The 20,993-nt window shown below is 39.3% G+C and overlaps 1 protein-coding gene across 2 annotated transcripts in view; it reads left to right on the plus strand.

Annotated features, from left to right (window-relative positions):
• PLCE1 (phospholipase C epsilon 1) overlaps positions 1-20,993 on the plus strand; it is a 358,406-nt gene that overhangs the window by 33,497 nt on the left and 303,916 nt on the right. For both annotated transcript variants that reach the window (XM_025396381.1, XM_025396382.1), the window contains exon 2: positions 4,502-6,071. In XM_025396381.1, the coding sequence (XP_025252166.1) occupies positions 4,866-6,071 (1,206 nt within the window). In that variant the 5' untranslated portion in view covers positions 4,502-4,865. The remainder of the gene's footprint in view (positions 1-4,501; positions 6,072-20,993) is intronic.

The following is a 20,993-nucleotide window of genomic DNA, read 5'->3' on the forward strand; positions in this document are numbered from 1 at the left end:
TAGAGCACTAGACTTAGTTCTATAATATATAATATTATATATAATATCTATATATATAATATCTATATCTATAGATAATATAGATATATAATATTATATATAATATTATAGATATATAATATAGATCTATAATATCTATAATATATAATATTATATATATCTATATATAGATATTAATATATAATATTATAGATGTAAAAAATATATATGTATTTCATCTCAATATTATAGATGTGGAAAGTATATTTTAAAATTGATAATTTAACCAGCTCAGGATCATGCAGCTTAGATTTAAGGAGGTGATCCCAGATATAGAACTGAAATTAAAATTGGAGTGGACCTAGTCAAGGGAGTGTGTGCATCTGGTACAGTAAATTCAATGCCATGTCACTGATACAACAGAGCTGCTGAACCTTGGTTGTTCTTTCTTACCAAAATATTTCAAGGCATAGAATAATAAACATTTGCCTTGAATTTTTGGATTTCAAAGTATTTCCTTCACAACCTGATGGAGTAGGTGATTTAATTTCTATTTTACAGGAGAAGAAATCAAACCCCAAAGTGGTTAAAATTTTTACCTGAGATACCAGACCCCAATGTCTGACTATTTCTTTTTATGACTGCCCACATTTGCTCTTCCCTGAAAACTCCACCCCACCTCTTTATCTAACTACTTCCTACTTATCTTTTGAAACTCAACTCAGTTGTCTTTTTCTGAAGGAAACCCTCTCTGGAAATCACTCCCACCTCATCAGCACTATCTGCTTTAGATGTTCTTCCTCTGTGTTAATGCAGATTATAGCTCTATTTACACTGTACTTTGGTGACTTATCAGCTGGTATAGAAATCCAGGACAAGATCCCTGCCTTATTTAATTTTGTACTCAGCAAATATTTGCTAAATAAAGGAATAGTCTGAAATTGAACCAAGTCTAGTGCTCTAAAAAGTCTGCTCCCTGTAATGTTGCTCATCCGTGATTCATGAGAGTAAACTGGAGGCAAAGCAAAGACCATTGCTTTGATGTCTGTGTATATCCTCAGCCTTCCAGAGACAAAGCCACATACAAGATAGCCTTCTCGGCTGGGCTCAGTGGCTCATGCCTGTAATCCCAGCACTTTGGGAGGCCAATGTGGGTGGATCACGAGGTCAGGAGATCAAAACCAGCCTGGCTAACATGGGGAAACCCTGTCTCTACTAAAAATAGAAAAAATTAAACAGGCATGGTGGCACATGCCTGTAGTCCCAGCTACTCAGGAGACTGAGGCAGGAGAATCACTTGAACCCATGAAGTGGAGGTTGTAGTAAGCCAAGATCACACCACTACACTCCAGCCTGGCAACAGAGCGAGACTCTGTCTCAAAAAAAAAGAAAAAAAAAAAGGGTTCTCCCAGCAGCCATGGGTCTTCATAGCTGGATGACTTCAGAAACCCAAACCATAGGGCTTCAGACTAGATGGAAAATAAAGCATCATAATCTATGGTTAAGAGAAGAGATTCTGTAATCAGTCTTCTCGGATTTGAATCCTGTCTCAATCATTTTCCAATGGAGGGATCTTTGGCAATTCACTTAACTTTTCTGTGCTTTGGTTTCTAATCTTTCGAATGTGGATAGCAGAAATTAGTTGTATTAGTTATCCATCACTGTGTAACATATTAGCCCAAAACGTAGTGGGTCAAAGCAATAAACATTTATCATCTCACAGTTTCTGTGGTCAGGAATTTGGGACAAGGTTTATCTGTCTGAGGGTCTGTCATGTGGTTGCAGTCAAGATATAGGTTGCAGGTACAATCATCTGAAGTCTTGACTACAGCTGGAGGATCCACTTCCAAGATGGTTCACTCACATGGGTGTTGTCAAAGGTCCTCCATACTTGCCATGGGGATCTCTCCTTACAATATGGCAGCAGATTACCCTCAGAGCATGCAAGAGAGGAGTAGCAAGAAGGCAGCTCCAATGACTTTCATGACTGATTCTCAGCAGTCATGTACTGTTCCTTCTACCATATTCCATACGTTAGAGGGAAGCCACTAAATATAACCCACATTGAAGGAGTGGGGAATTAGGCTCCTCCTTGTGAAGAGAGGAGTGTCAAAGAATTTGTGGACATATGGTAAAACCATCATGCTATCTTGTAGTGTTGAGTGAGAAGTATACAAGATAATAATTGCAAAGTGGCCAGGCACAGTGGCTCACACCTGTAATTCCAGCAGTTTGGGAGACTAAGGTGAGAGGATCGCTTGAGCCCAGAAGTTCAAGACCAGACTGGGCAACATAGTGAATCCCTGTCTTTACAAAAAATACAAAAATTAGCCAAGCACAGTGCTATAGTCTCAGCTACTTGGGAGGCTGAGGTGAGAGGACCACTTGAACCCAGGCTGGTTTTAAAATATGCCCAGAAATTCTTTGATACTTCTCCCTTCAAAAAGTGGACCCTAATTCCCCTCCCCTTGAATGTGGGTTATACTTAGTAATTCCCACTAACATATAGAATATGATAGAAGGAACAGTATATGACTGCTGAATCCAGGAGGCAGAGGTTGCAGTGAGCAGTGATTGTGCCACTGCACTTCAGCCTGGTAACAGAACAAAACTCTGTCTCAAAATTATGGTGATGATGATAATTATAATTATAATAATAACAATAATTGCAAAGTCCTTAGAACAGGACCTAAGCATCACCAAAAATGTTTTCCCCTTCTCCTATTTTGAATTACTTACCTCATGGGTAAGAAAGGACATATTAGCTGTCAATCTGAAGGCTTTGGCCTGAAAAATCTCTTTAAAAAATAGAACAAACATTTGAATTCAAGTTAATGCCATATGCCATTAAAATTGTCTATATAATTCTTGACTGAAAAGTTGTTCATAGTATGCTTTGAATTTTTAAAAGCAGGTACAGAACAGAATGACCAATATTATCTGGTATTTGCATAGTTATATACATATACCTCTATGTATGTTGATGCATAGGGAGTGTTCTGGAAGGAGGTTTCTTAAAGTATTGATAATAGTTATTGCTGTGTGGTAGGATTTGTTAGGGTGTTGAGCTAGGACACTGCTGCTCTGTGTGGGCTGGTTTATTCCCTACAAAGAATATGATTTCTAGGGTTTCCAGTGATTTTTCAGTGTAGTTATAGAGACATGCATATACTGGGAGCCTCTCACCTGAGAGGCTGTGTTTGTGCTTGAGGGAACACATATAGAAGGGAGTAAGGGATAGTTGATGACTCTTTGGGACAAGGGGGTATGGGAGAAGCAAGGGGAAGAAAGACTTCTATTGTCAAAGAGCAGAGGCAAGGCAAAGCTGGTGCTGACAGCAGTGTGACTGCTGATTAGTTGTCTTGGGAACAACTGCTTTACCTGCAAAGGAATGATATGTTCATGATGGGTACCCTCTAGTCCCATAGTGCCTTGTATATCCTTTATAATTGTGTTTCCACATTGGATAGAAATTTGTTCGATTCCCTCTCTCTACTAATAGAGTTACAAGCAGTGCAGGCTTGTTAGTGATAAATTATTTCAGCCTTATATGCCTGGAAAAGTTTTTACTTAATTTTCATTTGCAGAAGATATTTTTGCTGGGTATAGAATTTGAAGTTGACAGTAGTTTTTCTTTCAGTACTTTAAGCATTTACTCCACTCTCTTCTGGATTGCATTGTTTCTGATTAAAAGTCTGCTGTCATTCTTATTTTTGTGCCTCTTCGCTTAATGTGCCTTATTTCTCTAGCTTCCTTGGCCTCCCTGAAGTCTCAACTTTTTCTCTTCTACTCAGGTAAATTGTTGGATTTTACCTGAGTTTCCTTTCCCTGCCTTGTCACCTGGAAACTTTCTAAGCAGTAAACTAGGGCATTTATAGGGCTCACTTCATTGTTTTTTCTTTTTCTTTTTCTTTTTCTTTTTTTTTTTGAGACAGAGTCTAGCTCTGTTGCTCAGGCTGGAGTGCAGTGGTGTGATCTCTGCCCACTGCAAGCTCCGCCTCCCAGGTTCATGACATTCTCCTGCCTCAGCCTCCTGAGTAGCTGGGACTACAGGCGCCCGCCACCATGCCAGCTAATTTTTTGTATTTTTAGTAGATACAGGGTTTCACCATGTTAGCCAGGATGGTCTCGATCTCCTGACCTCGTGATCTGCCTGCCTTGGCCTCCCAAAGTGCTGGGATTACAGGTGTAAGCCACTGCGCCTGGCCCATTTTTTTTCTTCTTTCAGAGATCAATGTCTGTGTTACCTGTTGTTCAATATCTGAAAACCATTGTTTTTTTTTCTGATTTTCTTTTTAGTTATTTAAAGTGGATGAATAAATCTTGCCCTTGTTACTCCATTTTGGCTGGAAGCAGAAGTTCTGAAATATTAAATCAAAAAATAAATGCCAAAAACATAAAAACCAACTTCTGATTGCAAAAAAAAAACAACCTTTTTTGTCTGTATCTTAGGATTGTGAGATCATGGTTTTAAAAAACTCACTGAGTGCCACAGTGTTTGACATTATCTCTTTTCTTACAGGAAACAGGAATCATTCAAACTGAATTTTAAAATCATTGCAAATCAGTGATGGATCAGAAGTTGCAGAGTGCAATCCCAAGTAAAAGTCTTCAAAAATTTTTGCTTCAGGTAACAGAGGAAGGAAAATTGATCTACCACCTTAAAACCCTGATCTAGAAAAAATATATATTCATGATAGAAAGTTACAACTGAGAAAATTTATTTGCCTCTCAATGCTCCTGAATGAAAGGAATTATCCCTTTGTTCCTTGGGAGGACTTGTGTATCTGAGATTGTTGTAATAATCAATAATTTTATTAAAACCTTGACATGATCATCAGGGAGGAGAAATAGAGCAATAGTCAAAACCTGTGTGTTAGTCCAAGATGACTTCTGAAGAAATTACAGCTTCTGTTCTCATACCTGTGACTCAGAGAAAAGTGGTTTCTGCCCAGTCAGCTGCAGATGAAAGTAGTGAAAAGGTCTCAGACATCAATATTTCAAAAGCACGTACTGTCAGACAAAGTGGGGAGACTTCTCATACCATCTCGCGACTGAACAAACTTAAAGAAGAACCTGCTGGAAGCAACTTGCCAAATTTTCTCTCAATAACAAGGGAGAAAATAGTGAGTGATGAGAACAGTAATGAAAAATGCTGGGAGAAAAGCATGCCAGATTCTGTGAAAAACCTTAACATTAACTGCAACAACATATTGAGAAACCATCAGCATGGCCTTCCTCAAAGACAGTTTTATGAAATGTACAACTCTGTTGTTGAGGAAGACCTGTGTTTAGAAACTGGAATTCTGTCTCCACTGGAAAGAAAGGTGTTCCCTGGAATTCAACTGGAACTAGACAGACCTTCCATGGGCATTAATCCTTTAGGAAATCAGTCAGCAATCATAGAGACAGGCAGAGCAGACCCTGACAGCAGCACGGCAGTATTTCATTTTCATTATGAAGTTGACAGAAGAATGTCAGACACTTTCTGTACCCTATCAGAAAACTTAATTTTAGACGATTGTGGAAATTGTGTACCACTACCTGGGGGTGAGGAGAAGCAAAAGGAAAACTACGTGGCATATACCTGTAAACTGATGGAATTGGCCAAAAATTGTGATAATAAGAATGAACAGCTGCAGTGTGATCATTGTGACACCTTGAATGATAAATACTTTTGCTTTGAAGGCTCTTGCCAGAAGGTGGACATGGTATATTCAAGTCATAGCTTTTGTAAGGAAGATTTTACTGACAGTCAAACTGCCAAGACCTTTTTGAGCCATTTTGAGGACTTCCCTGATAATTGTGAAGATGTAGAAGAAGATGCTTTTAAAAGCAAAAAGGAGCGGTCCACTTTGTTAGTCAGGAGATTCTGTAAAAATGACAGAGAAGTTAAGAAATCTGTGTATACCGGAACAAGAGCAATTGTGAGGACTCTGCCTTCTGGCCACATTGGGCTGATTGCATGGAGTTACATAGATCAGAAGAGAAATGGTCCCTTACTGCCTTGTGGGAGAGTAATGGAACCCCTATCAACAGTGGAGATAAAGCAAGGTGGGAGCCGACGTCTGTCAGAAGCCCAGTGGTATCCTGTAAGCATTTGAGTTTCTTTTTACCATTTCTTTAAACTTGCTTTTTTTAAAAAAATCCAACTTTCAATAGTCTTAATTCATGAGAAATTTTAAGATCTGTCAAATTATGATTCTTAGGGTAAGCATTTGTAGTTATTAAAAACATATACTCCAATTGATAGCTATCAAGATTGAGTTGATACTGCAACAACATAAAAGTATGTCAGAAAATATTGGAGGAATTAGAGAGATTTCCTGGTAGTGGAAAAATGGCTCAATTTGTTGATTATATGTTTGTGTTCTTTTGAGATAAATGCCTGGGTCCTCTTCTATGGTGTAGTTCATTATTGTTTTTAGGTTTCTAGACCTGATGGAACTTAATTCTGATTTTTTACATTTTCCAACTAATGGCCCCACTTCCTTCCCTCTTAAACTTTTTTATGCTATGGATTGCTTTGGGAAAGTAATGAAACCTACTGATTCAGAATAATGTTTTTAATAGAAATAGAAATCATCATAGAGGACAAGTTATGTTGATACACATATATCAAGATTTTTAAAAAATTAACATGGCAATTTCGGTGCTTCTTTATTAATACATTAAATAATAATATCTAGTTATGTGATAACTGTCATAATTTCAAAATAGAATTGGCCCTCTCTATCCTTAGTTTCTATATCCACAGATTCAACCAACTGGATATTGAAAATATTTTTGTAGGAAACAAAAAATAATAATATAACAATAAAAAATAACACAAAATTTAAAAACCAATACACTGTAACACTATTTACATAGTGTAAGGTATTTTAAGTAATCTAGAAAAGATTTAAAGTATACAGGAAGATGCAGGTATGTTATATGCAAATACTAGGCCATCTTTTTTTATTTATTTCTTTTTTATTATAGTTTATGTTCTAGGGTACATGTGCACAAAGTACAGGTTTGTTACATATGTACACATTTGCCATGTTTGTTTGCTGCACCCATCAACTGGTCATTTACATTAGGTATTTCTCCTAGTGCTATCCCTCCCCCTTCCCCCCACCCCACAACAGGTCCCAGTGTGTGATGTTCCTCTTCCTGTGTCCAAGTGATCTCATTGTTCAGTTCCCACCTATGAGTGAGAACATGCGGTGTTTGGTTTTCTGTTCTTGCGATAGTTTGCTGAGAATGATGGTTTCCAGCTGCATCCACGTCCCTACAAAGGACATGAAGTCATCCTTTTTTATGGCTGCTTAGTATTCCATGATGTATATGTGCCACATTTTCTTAATCCAGTCTGTCATTGATGGCCATTTGGGTTGGTTCCAAGTCTTTGCTATTGTGAATAGTGCCGCAATAAATATACGTGTGCATGTGTCTTTATAGCAGCATGATTTATAATCCTTTGGGTATATCCCCAGTAATGGGATGGCTGGGTCATATGGTATTTCTAGTTCTAGATTCTTGAGGAATCGCCACACTGTCTTCCACATTGGTTGAACTAGTTTACAGTCCCACCAACAGTGTAAAAGTGTTCCTATTTCTCCACATCCTCTCCAGGACCTATTGTTTCCTGATTTTTTAATGATAGCCATTCTAACTGATGTGAGAAAGTATCTCATTGTGGTTTTGATTTGCATTTCTTTGATGGCTAGTGATGATGAGCATTTTTTCATGTGTCTGTTGGCTGTATAAATGTCTTCTTTTGAGAAGTGTCTGTTCATTTCCTTTGCCCACTTTTTGATGGGGTTGTTTGATTTTTTCTTGTAAATTTGTTTGAGTTCTTTGTAGGTTCTGGATATTAGCCCTTTGCAGATGAGTAGATTGCAAAAATTTTCTCCCATTCTGTAGGTTGCCTGTTCACTCTGATGGTAGTTTCTTTTGCTGTGCAGAAGCTCTTTAGTTTAATTAGATCCCATTTGTCAATTTTGGCTTTTGTTGCCATTGCTTTTGGTGTTTTAGATATGAAGTTCTTGCCCATGCCTATGTCCTGAATGGTATTGCCTAGGTTTTCTTCTAGAGTTTTTATGGTTTTAGGTCTAACATTTAAGTATCTAATCCATCTTGAATTAATATTTGTATAAGGAGTGAGGAAGGGATCCAGTTTCAGCTTTCTACTTATGGCTACCCAGTTTTCCCAGCACCATTAATTAAATAGGGAATCCTTTCCCCATTTCTTGTTTTTGTCAGGTTTGTCAAAGATCAGATGGTAGTAGATGTGTGGTATTATTTCTGAGGGCTCTATTCTGTTCCGTTGGTCTATATCTCTGTTGTGGTACCAGTACCATGCTGTTTTGGTTACTGTACCCTTGTAGTATAGTTTGAAATCAGGTTGCATGATGCCTCCAGCTTTGTTCTTTTGACTTAGGATTGTCTTGGCAATGTGGGCTCTTTTTCGGTTCCATATGAACTTTAAAGTAGTTTCTTCCAATTCTGTGAAGAAAGTCATTGGTAGCTTAATGGGGATGGCATTGAATCTATAAATTACCTTGGGCAGTATGGCCATTTTCACGATATTCATTCTTCCTATCCATGAGCATGGAATGTTCTTCCATTTGTTTGTCCTCTTTTATTTCACTGAGCAGTGTTTTGTAGTTCTCCTTGAAGAGGTCCTTCACATCCCTTGTACGTTGGATTCCTAGGTATTTTATTCTCTTTGAAGCTATTGTGAATGGGAGTTCATTGGTTATTTGGCTCTCTGTTTGTCTATTATTGGTGTATAAGAATGCTTGTGATTTTTGCACATTGATTTTGTGTCCTGAGACTTTGCTGAAATTGCTTATCAGCTTGAGGAGATTTTGGGCTGAGATGATGGGGTTTTCTAAATATACAATCCTGTCATCTGCAAACAGGGATAATTTGACTTCCTTTTGTCCTAATTGAATACCCTTTATTTCTTTCTCTTGCCCGATTGCCCTGGCCAGAACTTCTAACACTATGTTGAATAGGAGTGGTGAGAGAGGGCATCCCTGTCTTGTGCCAGTTTTCAAAGGGAATGGTTCCACTTTTTGCCCATTCAGTATGATATTGGCTGTGGGTTTGTCATAAATAGCTCTTATTATTTTGAGGTGCATTCCATCAATACCGAATTTATTGAGAGTTTTTAGCATGAGGGGCTGTTGAATTTTGTCAAAGGCCTTTTCTGCATCTATTGAGATAATCGTGTGGTTTTTGTCTTTGGTTCTGTTTATATGCTGGATTACGTTTATTGATTTGCATATGTTGAACCAGTCTTGCATCCCAGGGATGAAGCTGACTGGATCATGGTGGAGAAGATTTTTGATCTGCTGCTGGATTCGGTTTGCCGGTGTTTTGTTGAGGATTTTTGCATCAATGTTCATCAGGGATATTGGTCTAAAATTCTCTTTTTTTGTTGTATCTCTGCCAGGCTTTGGTATCAGGAGGATGTTGGCCCATAAAATGAGTTAGGGAGGATTCCCTCTTTTTCTATTGATTGGAATAATTTCAGATCAATATTCAGAATGGTACCAGCTCCTCCTTGTACCTCTGGTGGAATTCAGCTGTGAATCCATCTGGTCCTGGACTTTTTTTGGTTGGTAGACAATTAATTATGGCCTCAATTTCAGAGCCTGCTATTGGTCTACTCAGGGATTCAGCCATCTTACATAAGGAACTTGAGCATCCTTGAACTTTGGTATTCGAGGGGGTAGGTGGCAGTTCTGGAACCAGTTCCTCTCAGATACTGAGGGATAATTGTAGTGATGAATATAAGTCCTTATATTCATAAGTATAGATTGTATACTTTTGTGTATATTGGATTATGTATATATACTTATGTATATATAGTATGGATTGCCTGAAATTTTCTCAATTTTAGCACTGTAAATTCCACGTCCTGGAAAACCATTCAGACCAAACCAGGGCAGTTGGTCACCCTAAATATCAATAACAGTTTAGGACATCTGTCCCAACTGTAATAGGATATGGAAATATCTGTGACTTCTATTGGTAACAAGATCACAGTTACTATTACTGCTACTGAAGTTTGTTGCCTATTTTCAGAATTAAAGGAAGTGCTAAATTTCCTTTGAGATTAATGAAAATAATGAATCATTTTTTTTTCCTCAACCAGATTTTCAGGTCCTCTGAATTCTGTACATGGTCTCCCCTCTGTAAGAATCCTGCTCTAGAAATACACGTGGTCAGGCTGCCTGCCCTCAGACCTTATCTGTACATCTGAGGACAGTGCCATATGCCATCTTGGATTTTTTTATCCTGAAAACTCTTGCTTCCTTCAGTCATTCTCTATATGAAACTGTTTCTAGAACTCTCACATTCCAATTCTTCTCAAGTCCTTTAAAACCTGACCCTAGAAATAAGCACCTGGTCTGGAGAAACATCCTTTTTATTGAAATATAAGTGCTATATTTTTACTTTCATCATCATCATCATTGTATTTAGTCTGTTCTCATGATGCTAATAAAGACATACCCAAGACTGGGTAATTTACAGAGAAACAGAGGTTCAATAGACTCAGTTCCACATGGTTGGGGAAGCCAAACAGTCATGGTGGAAGGCAGAGGAGGAGCAAAGACATGTCTTATATGGTGGCAGGCAAGAAATCATGTGCAGGGGAACTCCCAAGTATGAAACCATCATATCTTATGAGACTTATTCACTACCATGAGAAAACTATGGGGGAAACTGCCCCCATGATTCAATTATCTCCACCTGACCCTGCCCTTGACACATGGGGATTATTACAATTCAAGGTGAGATTTGGGTGGGGACACAGCCCAACCATATGAATCATCAGTCAGGGTAGCTAACATTTATTGAGCATTCAACAAATGCCAGATATTGAGCTAAATAATTTACATATTCCACGTTGTACAGTCATCTTAACTACCTTATGATTTTGGTATGATAATTAACCCTATTGTATTGCTAACCAAACTGATTTCCTGGGAAATTATGTACCTCATCCAAGGTCACTTAGCTAGTAAGTGAAATAACTAAGATTTAATCCAGGCAGCTGACACTCTTAAGTAGTTTCTTAAGATCCAGACAGAAATAAAATTCAGAGGAAGCTTTTAAAAGAATGGGAGAATTCTGTTCATTTCAGCATCTGTTGATTGAGTGATCCCATTCACTGATGCTCATAGCATCTCAGACTTGGCCATGTTAGATATGGTGATTGTAACCCTGCTTACACATCACAGTCACTGTCCAGACCCCTCCCCAGGCCCTTTGAATCAGAATCACCGGGGTAGGGCACAGCGTGAGTATTTTTTTCAAAGTTCCTTTGGTGATTCTATAGATTCTATGGAGTTGAGAACCATTGGCTAGGAGTTTAAACAGAGTTCTTTGCTTTTTGATCAGGACATTTCAGGAATATTTGCCCTTCCCTAAAATCCCTGACATTGCTTGGGTTCTTAGGAACATTTGGGCTGACCTGGGAACCTGCCTGAAAAGTGAAAGCCCACAGGTTCTTCTCTATACAGTTGACCACTCACCCCGTCCAGTGTCTAGGATGTGTTTCTGTGTCTCTTGACCTGATTCCACATGAAACCTGAATCACAGACAAGGAGCCTGTCACCAGCATGCCTGTCCTGCTCAACACTAGATAACTTGCACAGCATCTCCCTGCCATGAAACTGCTGCTGAGAGCAACATGTCATCTTAGTTAAAAATGCAGTGGTTTAAAAAATCATGTACACTCGAACATTAAGAGCACAATCAAAATTTAAATATAGCAAAGTGAATGGAAATAGGTTGCTTTAGAACCTTTATCATGGTTTCTCTATGAGGGTTGTGAATCGGGTGTAAATTTCAGAACAATTTTTGGTATGCCCATAGTCTTCTCCAGTTTTTCCTTTTCTATAGCCCTGCTGCTATTTCTTCTGAACTTGTTCACTGATCCTCAGCTCAAACCTGCCGTTGTTCATCAAAGGCCCTGTGACGGTTAATTTCTAATTAAAAAGGACCAAAGGGATGATGCAAATTGTCTCTTCCCTGCTTCTTAGTCTCTGGAGGCTGGGAGAGGTTGCCACACCTCTGTCAGAGTAGACTCCAGGAACTTTTATTCCCTTGGTCTGAGCAGGCTTGGAGGAGGTTATTGGCATTTTTATTAACCATTAAGATGCAGCTGGGGAATAGGCTGGTTGTCCTGCCCTTTCTTAAGGGGGATTTCTAAAGGGGGGCCCTTTCTGAATATTCAAACCACACCGTATCAGGAATGAATCAGTATTTTCTAAGGTATGGTATTCTGTATATCTTGTTTTTTAGTTTAGAATCTGGTAGAAATTCTCAAAAGTTGTACAGGTGGATTATAACTAGTTTCCCCCAGCTCCTATGAATTACTTTCTTCAAAGATGCAGATCTTGATGATATGCTCCTTTTCCTATGTTTTCATTATTTCGTATGTGTCCATTCTAGTTCCTCAATCAGATTGTAAGTCGATTAAGGGCAAGAAATAGGTTCTGCATTTTTTCACTCATATTGCAAGCATAATGCCAAGTACATAGAGAATAAAGGCAATATCATGTTTAGAAATAGTCTCTGGAGTCAGTTGACTTGAATTTAAATTGTGACCCTCACTCCATCACTGACTGGCCATGTGAATTCTGGTACACGGTTTGACCTTTGTTCCTAATTACCCTTTTTAAAAACTGAGAATAATGGTGTTATTGTGGCTTTAAATGAGATGCTACTCACCACACAGTTCTAGCAAGGAGTGAGTGCTGCTCTGCTCACTCTGGCCATTGTGGATATGCTTTGTCGAGAACACATTTCCACTGCCTTCTGCTGTTTGTCTTCTCACTCAGGGATGTTTACAGTGGTATGAATTTGAATTCATGCTTCTCAATCTATAGTGTGGTGGTTTGAACAATCCTTCCCACACATTTAAAGAATGTGCTATCTGTCCAATTAATTCCTTGACCCTCGCATTAAACATGTTTTTTTCTAGGATGCCTTGGTCAGAATGACCCATTTAATTTATATTTGCACAGCTGTGTAGAGAAGAATGGATTCAAATAGAAAACATTAATGAAGATTAATGCTTGCTGACATACTAACTACTGGTATCCTCCTTCTCCTCCTCATAAGAAATTAAAACCCTATCCCTTATCCAGTTACAGTCATACTCCCTCTCTCCTGCTCTGAAATAAGACAGGATATTTTGATGGGTGGCTAAAGTCCCCAGGTTAAAGATTGGTTAGGGGTGTTTTTCCTTTTAAAAAAAAATTCTCAATCTGCCTGAATTTTGAGGAGTTTAGATACATATAGTTATCTTGAATGTGAAGTACAAGAAGTTTCTGCTTCTGCCTTGCTGGAATTGCTCATGTAACCCGAGCTCCACATGCACTCAGAGAATGTGAAGGTGCCAGGGCAGAAATTCCACTGGCTCCTGTATTATCACTTCACTTATTTCCCTTCCTTGTTCCACAAGAAGATTTACTGTACAAGAATATGTATGACAAAATAGAAAAAAAAAACTTAGATAAAATAAAGAGTAAAAAACAAAGAATAAAAATGAAAAGTAAAGAATGAATAAAAAAATTTTAAATCAGTCTAGAAAAGCTATAATTTAAAAAGGAAGGTCAAAAGTAGCTTCTGTATTGCTGCTTCTTATTTTACTTTCTTCCTTTTAAAGTGTGCCTTTCTTCTTCATACTTCACTCTCAAGAACAGAAAATTAAACCTAAGAGGCAATTATTTTTTGAGTGTTTCACAAAAATACCTTTGTTGGTATACATGTCCTTGATTCTAAATTTTGTCTCTTTCAAATTGAAGAGACCTGAACCTTAGGGGAGAGCCAATGTCTGTTACATGTAAAGGGGCCAACCAGTAATAAATTCATCTTCTAAGTGGTAGTTTTTATGGATGATAAAATATCCGTCAAGCCACACTGTTCAATGTTGTCAGGGATTGCTGTTGAGATAGCAACATGTCTTGTTTTCTGGTCTGGAAATTTGGTTGCCCTGGAGCTAGGATACAGTTTGGACCTTGAGATAATTAAAATTTCGTGGGGTGCTTAGGCTTAGCTGGAAGCCTGTGCTTGGTGATTTGCCAGGCTGCCTCTTTCATCACAAAGGGTAGTGCTGGGTTGATGACATGGGTATAGGATGATGCTGGTCCCTTCCTGTTGAGCACAGTGAAAGGGAATCCAGCTTCCTCTCAGCTCCTGTGCAGTTTCGTCACATCTAGTGCCTCAGTGGAAAATATGATGACTGTCAGAGTCCAGCTTTGTGATGATTGGACTGCTTTCCCTTATTAGCTGCATGGTGCACTATGGGATAAATGTCCCCCTGCATATCTGTAGTTATACTAGCCCTTTGGCTAAGATTTGGTAAGAGCGGGAGTGAAAAACCTTGACTCTGGATTCCAGTGTAAGGTAAATGCACTGTGGCCACTGTTATTCTCATAGTAGTCTTGGGACAGTATCAGCATTAGGATTATTATTATTTTTCTTTTCCCTAGATATCCTACACAATGGGAATTGGCAGCTGGAGAGGCCCTGTCCCTGAAATTGGGCCATGGTAGTATGTGGCCTGAAAAGAATTAGATCCAATGGGCGAGGATAAAACCATCTGGTGAAACCCTAATCTGCTCTACAACCTGTATTTTACAGAGTGGGGACTCAAGCTGCCCTCTGAATGACCTCTGAAAAGTCATGAGTCATAGAAGTGGCCCCGTCTGAGCTTAATGGAGTCCTGGGGTTAGAGAGGAGGTTTATCACCCTGTTGCCCAAATGATTCAGCATTCAAGGATTTGAAGCATCAGTGGGGGGGCAGGTGCACCCACTGACCCCCATGACTAGACTAACTGGTGGCTCAGACAGGGTCCTCTCTCAAAAGCTGTTCTCAGACAGCAGGGCTGGGCTTATTTTCTGGCACCATGACAGCCAAATGGTGCCCCTTTCAGTGGTTCTTTATTCTAGTGGCTTGCCTGAACACATTCAGAGCCTCATATTAAATATGGGTCTTCTAGAGCTCAGGCACCAGAACCCTGAACCCCTAACCCCAAGGCTCAGTCCCCTACGAAGAACCCCAAACCCTTCCTTCTTGTTTAGGCCATCACTTCTCAAACCCTCAGAAAGCTCAGCAGAAAACCCCCTCAGCCTTCAGCAACACAAAGTCATGCTCTCATCTTTTAAGGATAGGGAAAGCCAGTCCTTTGAAACACAATAGCAGATTTCCTTGAAGGGGAGGAGAAATGCTTTGGTTTCTTCTTATTTTTTTGTAACAGCTTTATTGACATATAATTCACATACCATACAATTCACCCAGTTAAATTATACAATTCAGTAGTTTTAAATATGTTCACAGATATGTGCAGGCATCACTACAGTCAATTTTAGAACATTTTCATCATCTCAAAAGGCAACCCTGTTTCTTTTAGCTATCACCCTCCATCACCCCATCCTGTGCCTCTCTCCCAGCCCTAAGCAATCACTAATCCACTTTCTGTCTCTATAGATTTCTCTATTCTGGATGTTTATATGAATGGACTTTTATAGTGTTTGGTCTTGTGACTGGCTTCTTTCACTTAGCATAATCTTTTCAAGGTTAAAGTTTCATTTATACTGTAGCATGAATCAGTACTTCATACTTTTCACTGCTGAATAATATTTCATTGTATGATTATGCCCCATTTTATTGATCTATTCATAAATTGTTGGACATTGACTTGTTTCCACTTTTGGATTATTATGAATAATACTGCTGTGAGCATTCTAGCAGAAGTTTTTGTGTGGATATAATTTCCATTGCTTTTGGATAAATACCGAGGATTGGAATTGCTGGGTCACTTGATAACTCTGTTTAATCTTTTCAGCAATGGCCAGACTGTTTTCCAAAACAGCTGCACATTTTACGTTCCCATCAGCAATGTAAAAGTGTTCTGGTTTCTCCATATCTTTTTTTTTTTTTCCTGGAGACACAGTCTTGCTCTGTTGCCCAGGCTGGAGTGCAGTGCCACGATCTGGACTCACTGCAACCTCCGCCTCCTGGGTTCAAGCAATTCTCATGCCTCAGCTTCCCGAGTATTTGGGATTACAGGTGAGTGCCACCACGCCCTGCTAATTTTTATATTTTTAGTAGAGACAGGGTGTCGCCATATTGGCCAGGCTGGTCTCAAACTCCTGACCTCAGGTGATCTACCCACCTTGGCCTCCCAAAGTGGTGGAATTACAGGTGTGAGCCACTGCACCCAGCCCAATTTCTCCACATCTTGAACAATGTTTCTTATTGTCTGTCTTTTGGTTATAGCCATCCTAGTGGGTATAAACTGATATTTCATTGTTTTGATTTGCATCTTCCTGAAGGCAAATGATGCTGAACATCCTTTCATGTGCTCTTAGCCATAGGTGAAATTCTTTGCTCATTTTTAAATTGAGGTGTCTTTTATATTTTTGATATATATTCTGGATATAAGTTCATTATCAGATATATGATTTGCAAAATAGATTTAGATATATGTATAGGTATAGATATATGAATGAAGATAAAGAAAGTGGCAAAGGAGGTTTACACTTTTATTTACAGTGGAGATTGTTAAACTTGTCCCTTGGACATTCATCTCCTTCTCAATGTTTCTCATATTATTCTACCAGCAACAACTTTCAAATATGATTAAATTTTTTTTTTTTTGTAGTGGCAAGATCTTGCTGTGTTGCCCAGGCTAGTCTCCAACTTCTGGCCTCAAATGATCCTCCTGCCTCAGCCTCGGAAAGTACTGGGATTACAGGCATGCGCCACTGTGCCTGGCCCCAAATATGATTTTAAAAATTTTCCAACTTCTCCAGATTCTCCCAAACTCCAGTCCACATAGCTTTTCTTTTTTTTCCCCTCTTCCCTTTCTGCCTAAATGTTATTATCTAAATTGTTTTTCTTATTATCCAAACTCTGCACCCCAGTACAGTGGCTGGGAATGAGATTGTCAGTCCACAACTTTGGGCACAAGGATATCATCCAACACAGTGATGGTTAAGGAAGAGGTCGCCACATTACAATAATGCACTCTGTTATGCACAGGTACAAGCAGGGCCATCACTAGGGTGAGATGAGTGAGTGTCTCACCCTTGTGCACCTTCTCTCAGGGTCTCAGAAGTGCCACCCATATACTTCTTAGTGAGTGCCTCCTTAAATTGTGAGTGCTGGGCAGCTCTCTTGTCTCACTCTAGTCCCAGCCTTGGTACAAGGGCCTAAGGGAGTCTGTGGTTTAGAAATGAATACCATCTTCCTAGTTCAGGAATGACCTTGACTGAACCCTCATATACATCAATACAAATATTTGTAAAATAAAAGCTAAGAGTGGCTTCTGCATTTTTAAATGGTTGAAAAAATCAAAAGAAGAATACTATTTCATGACATGAAAATTATATAGAATGGAAATTTTATTGTTCATTAATAAGGGTTATGGAACACAGCCACACTCATTCTTTTATGTATTGTCTGTTGGTGCTTTTACCCTCTAATGGCAAAGTTAAATAGCTGCCAGACACTGTGTGACCTGCAGAAACTAAAATATTTGTTATCTTGTCCTTTACATGAAACCTTTGCCTATCCTTGGCTTAGAACATTCCTCGCTACCTGGCTAACTCCTATTCAGGTTTCAGGCCTGAGCTTAGTTTCACATTCTCTTGGTGGTTTTCTCCGCCAGCCCCCAACTTGCATCCTGGACCCTAGGCCAGAGTTTCTGACAGTCAGTGCTCAATATGTATTTCTCGAATGAATCTTTGAATTATAAATGAAGAAGGGCGGTTTCCACCCACTTCTGCTGTCTCCTTCTTTCCTTCTTCAGAACCACTGCAGGCTTGTTAGCTGTCCTCCCCTTGACCCTCAGAGCTTGGAACCAGTTCTTTTGCGCAATACCTGTAGGACAGAATCAGGATTTTCCATTGAAATTTAAAAGGGTCTTTTTCAGTCCTGCAAACCCAGAAATCCATGCTTGTCATCTCCCCAGGCTTGGCCTGAAAGGTCATGTTTTCATCTCCTTGTCCCTGGCTCCCCATTTCAACTGACTGTTAGAACCCTTGAGAAAGTTTCTGGATCCTTTTTGCTTCCAAGGGATCACCTGAGACTGCTGTGTGCTTCAGTGGGCCAAGAAGGAAAGATGCCCGCGATCTCAAGACCCCAGAGCTCTGTCTCTGCTCTTCAGAACCCCCCGTGCTTCCTAGAGAGCATTTTCCCCATGGACTGGAGGGAGTCTAGCTTCTGTCAGTGGGAGTTCAGGGATGGGCGTGGTGGTGAAGGGATAGGGACAGCATGCCGTCGTTATAAGTTGGGGAGATCATTTCATTCCTGGGTGTTGGAAGTTGTTTGTCTAGTTCCTTCAAACCATTTGACACCAGTACTCTTGACAATAGACCTGAAACGGCACCCATCTCTTCTAAAAAGATCCAGGTGCCAAATCCAGCTCTGCCAATGACTGTTTGTGTGACTTGAGCAAATCACTTTAGGGCCGAGAATTTTAGGTGTTTTTCAGTATTAAAAAAAGAGGGAGGGCAGACACGTATTCATTGTCTGCTATATGTCAGACACTGTGTCTATAATTTGCATATAGTAATTTAACAGATTATAAATTATATACTTCCTCTTAAGTCTAAAATTGTACCAGTCTGTGGCTTCCTGATTTAAATCCTGACCCTGAGTTTCAGGTTGAGTGAATATTCTACCTCCCCCAGCAATGCCTCCGTGAGGTTTGATTTGGAATGAGTCTTGTGACTCACTCCCTGACACTCTGTGTAGTAGAAGGGCAGAGGATTTGGCTAAGCCTGGAAATGTCTGTAGAAGTAAGATGGTAAGTACTGGCTGGATGCTCACTGTGTCTTATACTGGGCTTCCCAGATGTCTTGTCTTTTATCTTCTCTTTCCTTTCATTCTCATGGCGACTGTCTATGAGGTTAAACACCCCCATTTCATTGGTCACACAGTGACCAATGTCACACTGTGTCAGCACTTGAACCCAGGTCTGGCTACGTCTAAAGTCCATGCTCATAACTGCTCCTAAGTTCCTCTGGAAGATTCTGATGCAACTCACCCCTATAACTTGGCAGAAATTCTGTTCTCTTATTAAATGTGCAAATGTTGAGCTGGATAAGTCCCTGAGCTCTTTTTTTTTCTTCAAATGCGAACTGGGTGTGACTTTTGGATGAAATGGGAGATGCAGGGAACAATACCAATTCTTAATGCGAGGGGTGTGTTGTCTATTGAACTGGCTGAGATTTATTTTTTATGACTCAGCCTGCTAGGAGGAGAAAACCAAGCCCCAAGGTTTGAATGTTTTATGGAATTGCTATAATTTAGAAGTACAGTTAAGAAGTTTTATAAGTAAGTAAGCAAGAACAAAGTCCAAAGCAAACTGCACACATCTTGAGTCAGAATCTATAGCTTATTCACTCTCATGCTGAGATACCCAAAACTACTGGGAACATATGTTAGTATTTTTCCATTTTAATTTAGTTTTCTGTGATCTCCCAGGGTTCTGACCAACTGACCTAAGTATGAAAGACATGACTCAGTAGCATTTCTTTCCATAGTCACACCATTAAAATGAAGTTTTCACCTACTTCACAAGGTTGTGAGGCGGGAGGAAAAAAAATCTAAGCGTGTTGTATATTAAAGTACTTGACAAACACTATTTAAACCTCCTTGCAAGTATAACTTTTCTCCCCTTACTCCATGCTCTAAAGGATTCAGAGTGAGGCAACCCAGAGGAAAAACAGACACAAAACTACAGAGGAGGCAACAAAACAAAACCAGAGGCAGCCTGTTTTCCTTTCATAAAGGCTGCAAGCGCAGAGTTGAACCCGCTATGGAAACCCGACGCTTTGGTTTCCCTTTCAGGGTACTGGCATGAATGAATAATAACTTCATTTTCAACTTGAGGTTAGATAACTTTTATCACCAACACCCACTTCATTTTCTCCCTATGTTTTAATAGAATAAGGAATAGGGAATCAATTTGTTGGTAGACCATGTTGAGTAGCTTAGCTTCAGAAAGATTTAGCACCAAATTGTAAATGGTGACACTTTAATAGCAACTGTGATGTGCATTGGGAGCCAGCCTGTGGGAGTTTGGCAGTTGGAAAGCCCCATAGCTTCATTTTTTCCAGATTTTTGTACCCTTCCATCAGATAGTAACTCCTTAGCCTTGAGAAACTCTCTTCCAGGACAAGGGGAAAGTTTATTTGAGTTTGAATTCTAAATTGTTTAATAGCAAATGCATTATTTGTCTCTTTAATGAGACCAAGAAAATGGCCTCAGACCCTGGTTGAACCAGCCAGTTCTCCTTTTGATGGCCACAAACCAAATATGGGCAGTGTAATGATGGTATGACTCTGGCCTGACTAATATTTTTGTGAGGAGAATGCCATTATTATGGTGACCATATTTTCCAAATAAAAAATTGGGAACTTTTTATTCAGAGGAAAGAGGGGCAGAATATTTGAAATTGAGACTGACCCAGGAAATCCAGAATGAATGGTCTTGGTAGCTATTGATCACAGCATAAAGGAAAAAGAATGTGAATGAACCAGTGCAAATCTAATTGGTTGCTAGAAAAGTCAGGAGCCTCAAAATGAATGACTTGCTAGTGGTGGCAAAGAACCACTATCTACATGTAAAGACAACACGTTAGATGCCCAGTTAATCCAGTGACTTGTTTTTCTCAGAGTTTTCATTTTTCTATATTTTTTCCAAGTACATTTAGCAGCTACCATGTTTTGGAAATGTGAAAGTAATGAAATAGATTTATTTTAAACTCCAGGTCTTGCTCAGCTAAATAAGGGTTGTCCCTTTCCAAGGAATCACCTTGAAAGGTTGCCCCCACTTTCCATTTATGCTGCCATTATGCACAATGTGTCAACCCTTGGATTGAGATTTTTAGAAACAATCCATTCAAGCATCCTGGCTAGTACTGGTTTGGGTCCATACTGACATGTGATTATAAAGGACAGGACTGGTTTTATTGGAGATCTTAAAAACTGAA

This window comes from Theropithecus gelada, chromosome 9, assembly GCF_003255815.1.
Source record: "Theropithecus gelada isolate Dixy chromosome 9, Tgel_1.0, whole genome shotgun sequence".
NCBI classification, from domain to species: Eukaryota; Metazoa; Chordata; class Mammalia; order Primates; family Cercopithecidae; genus Theropithecus; species Theropithecus gelada.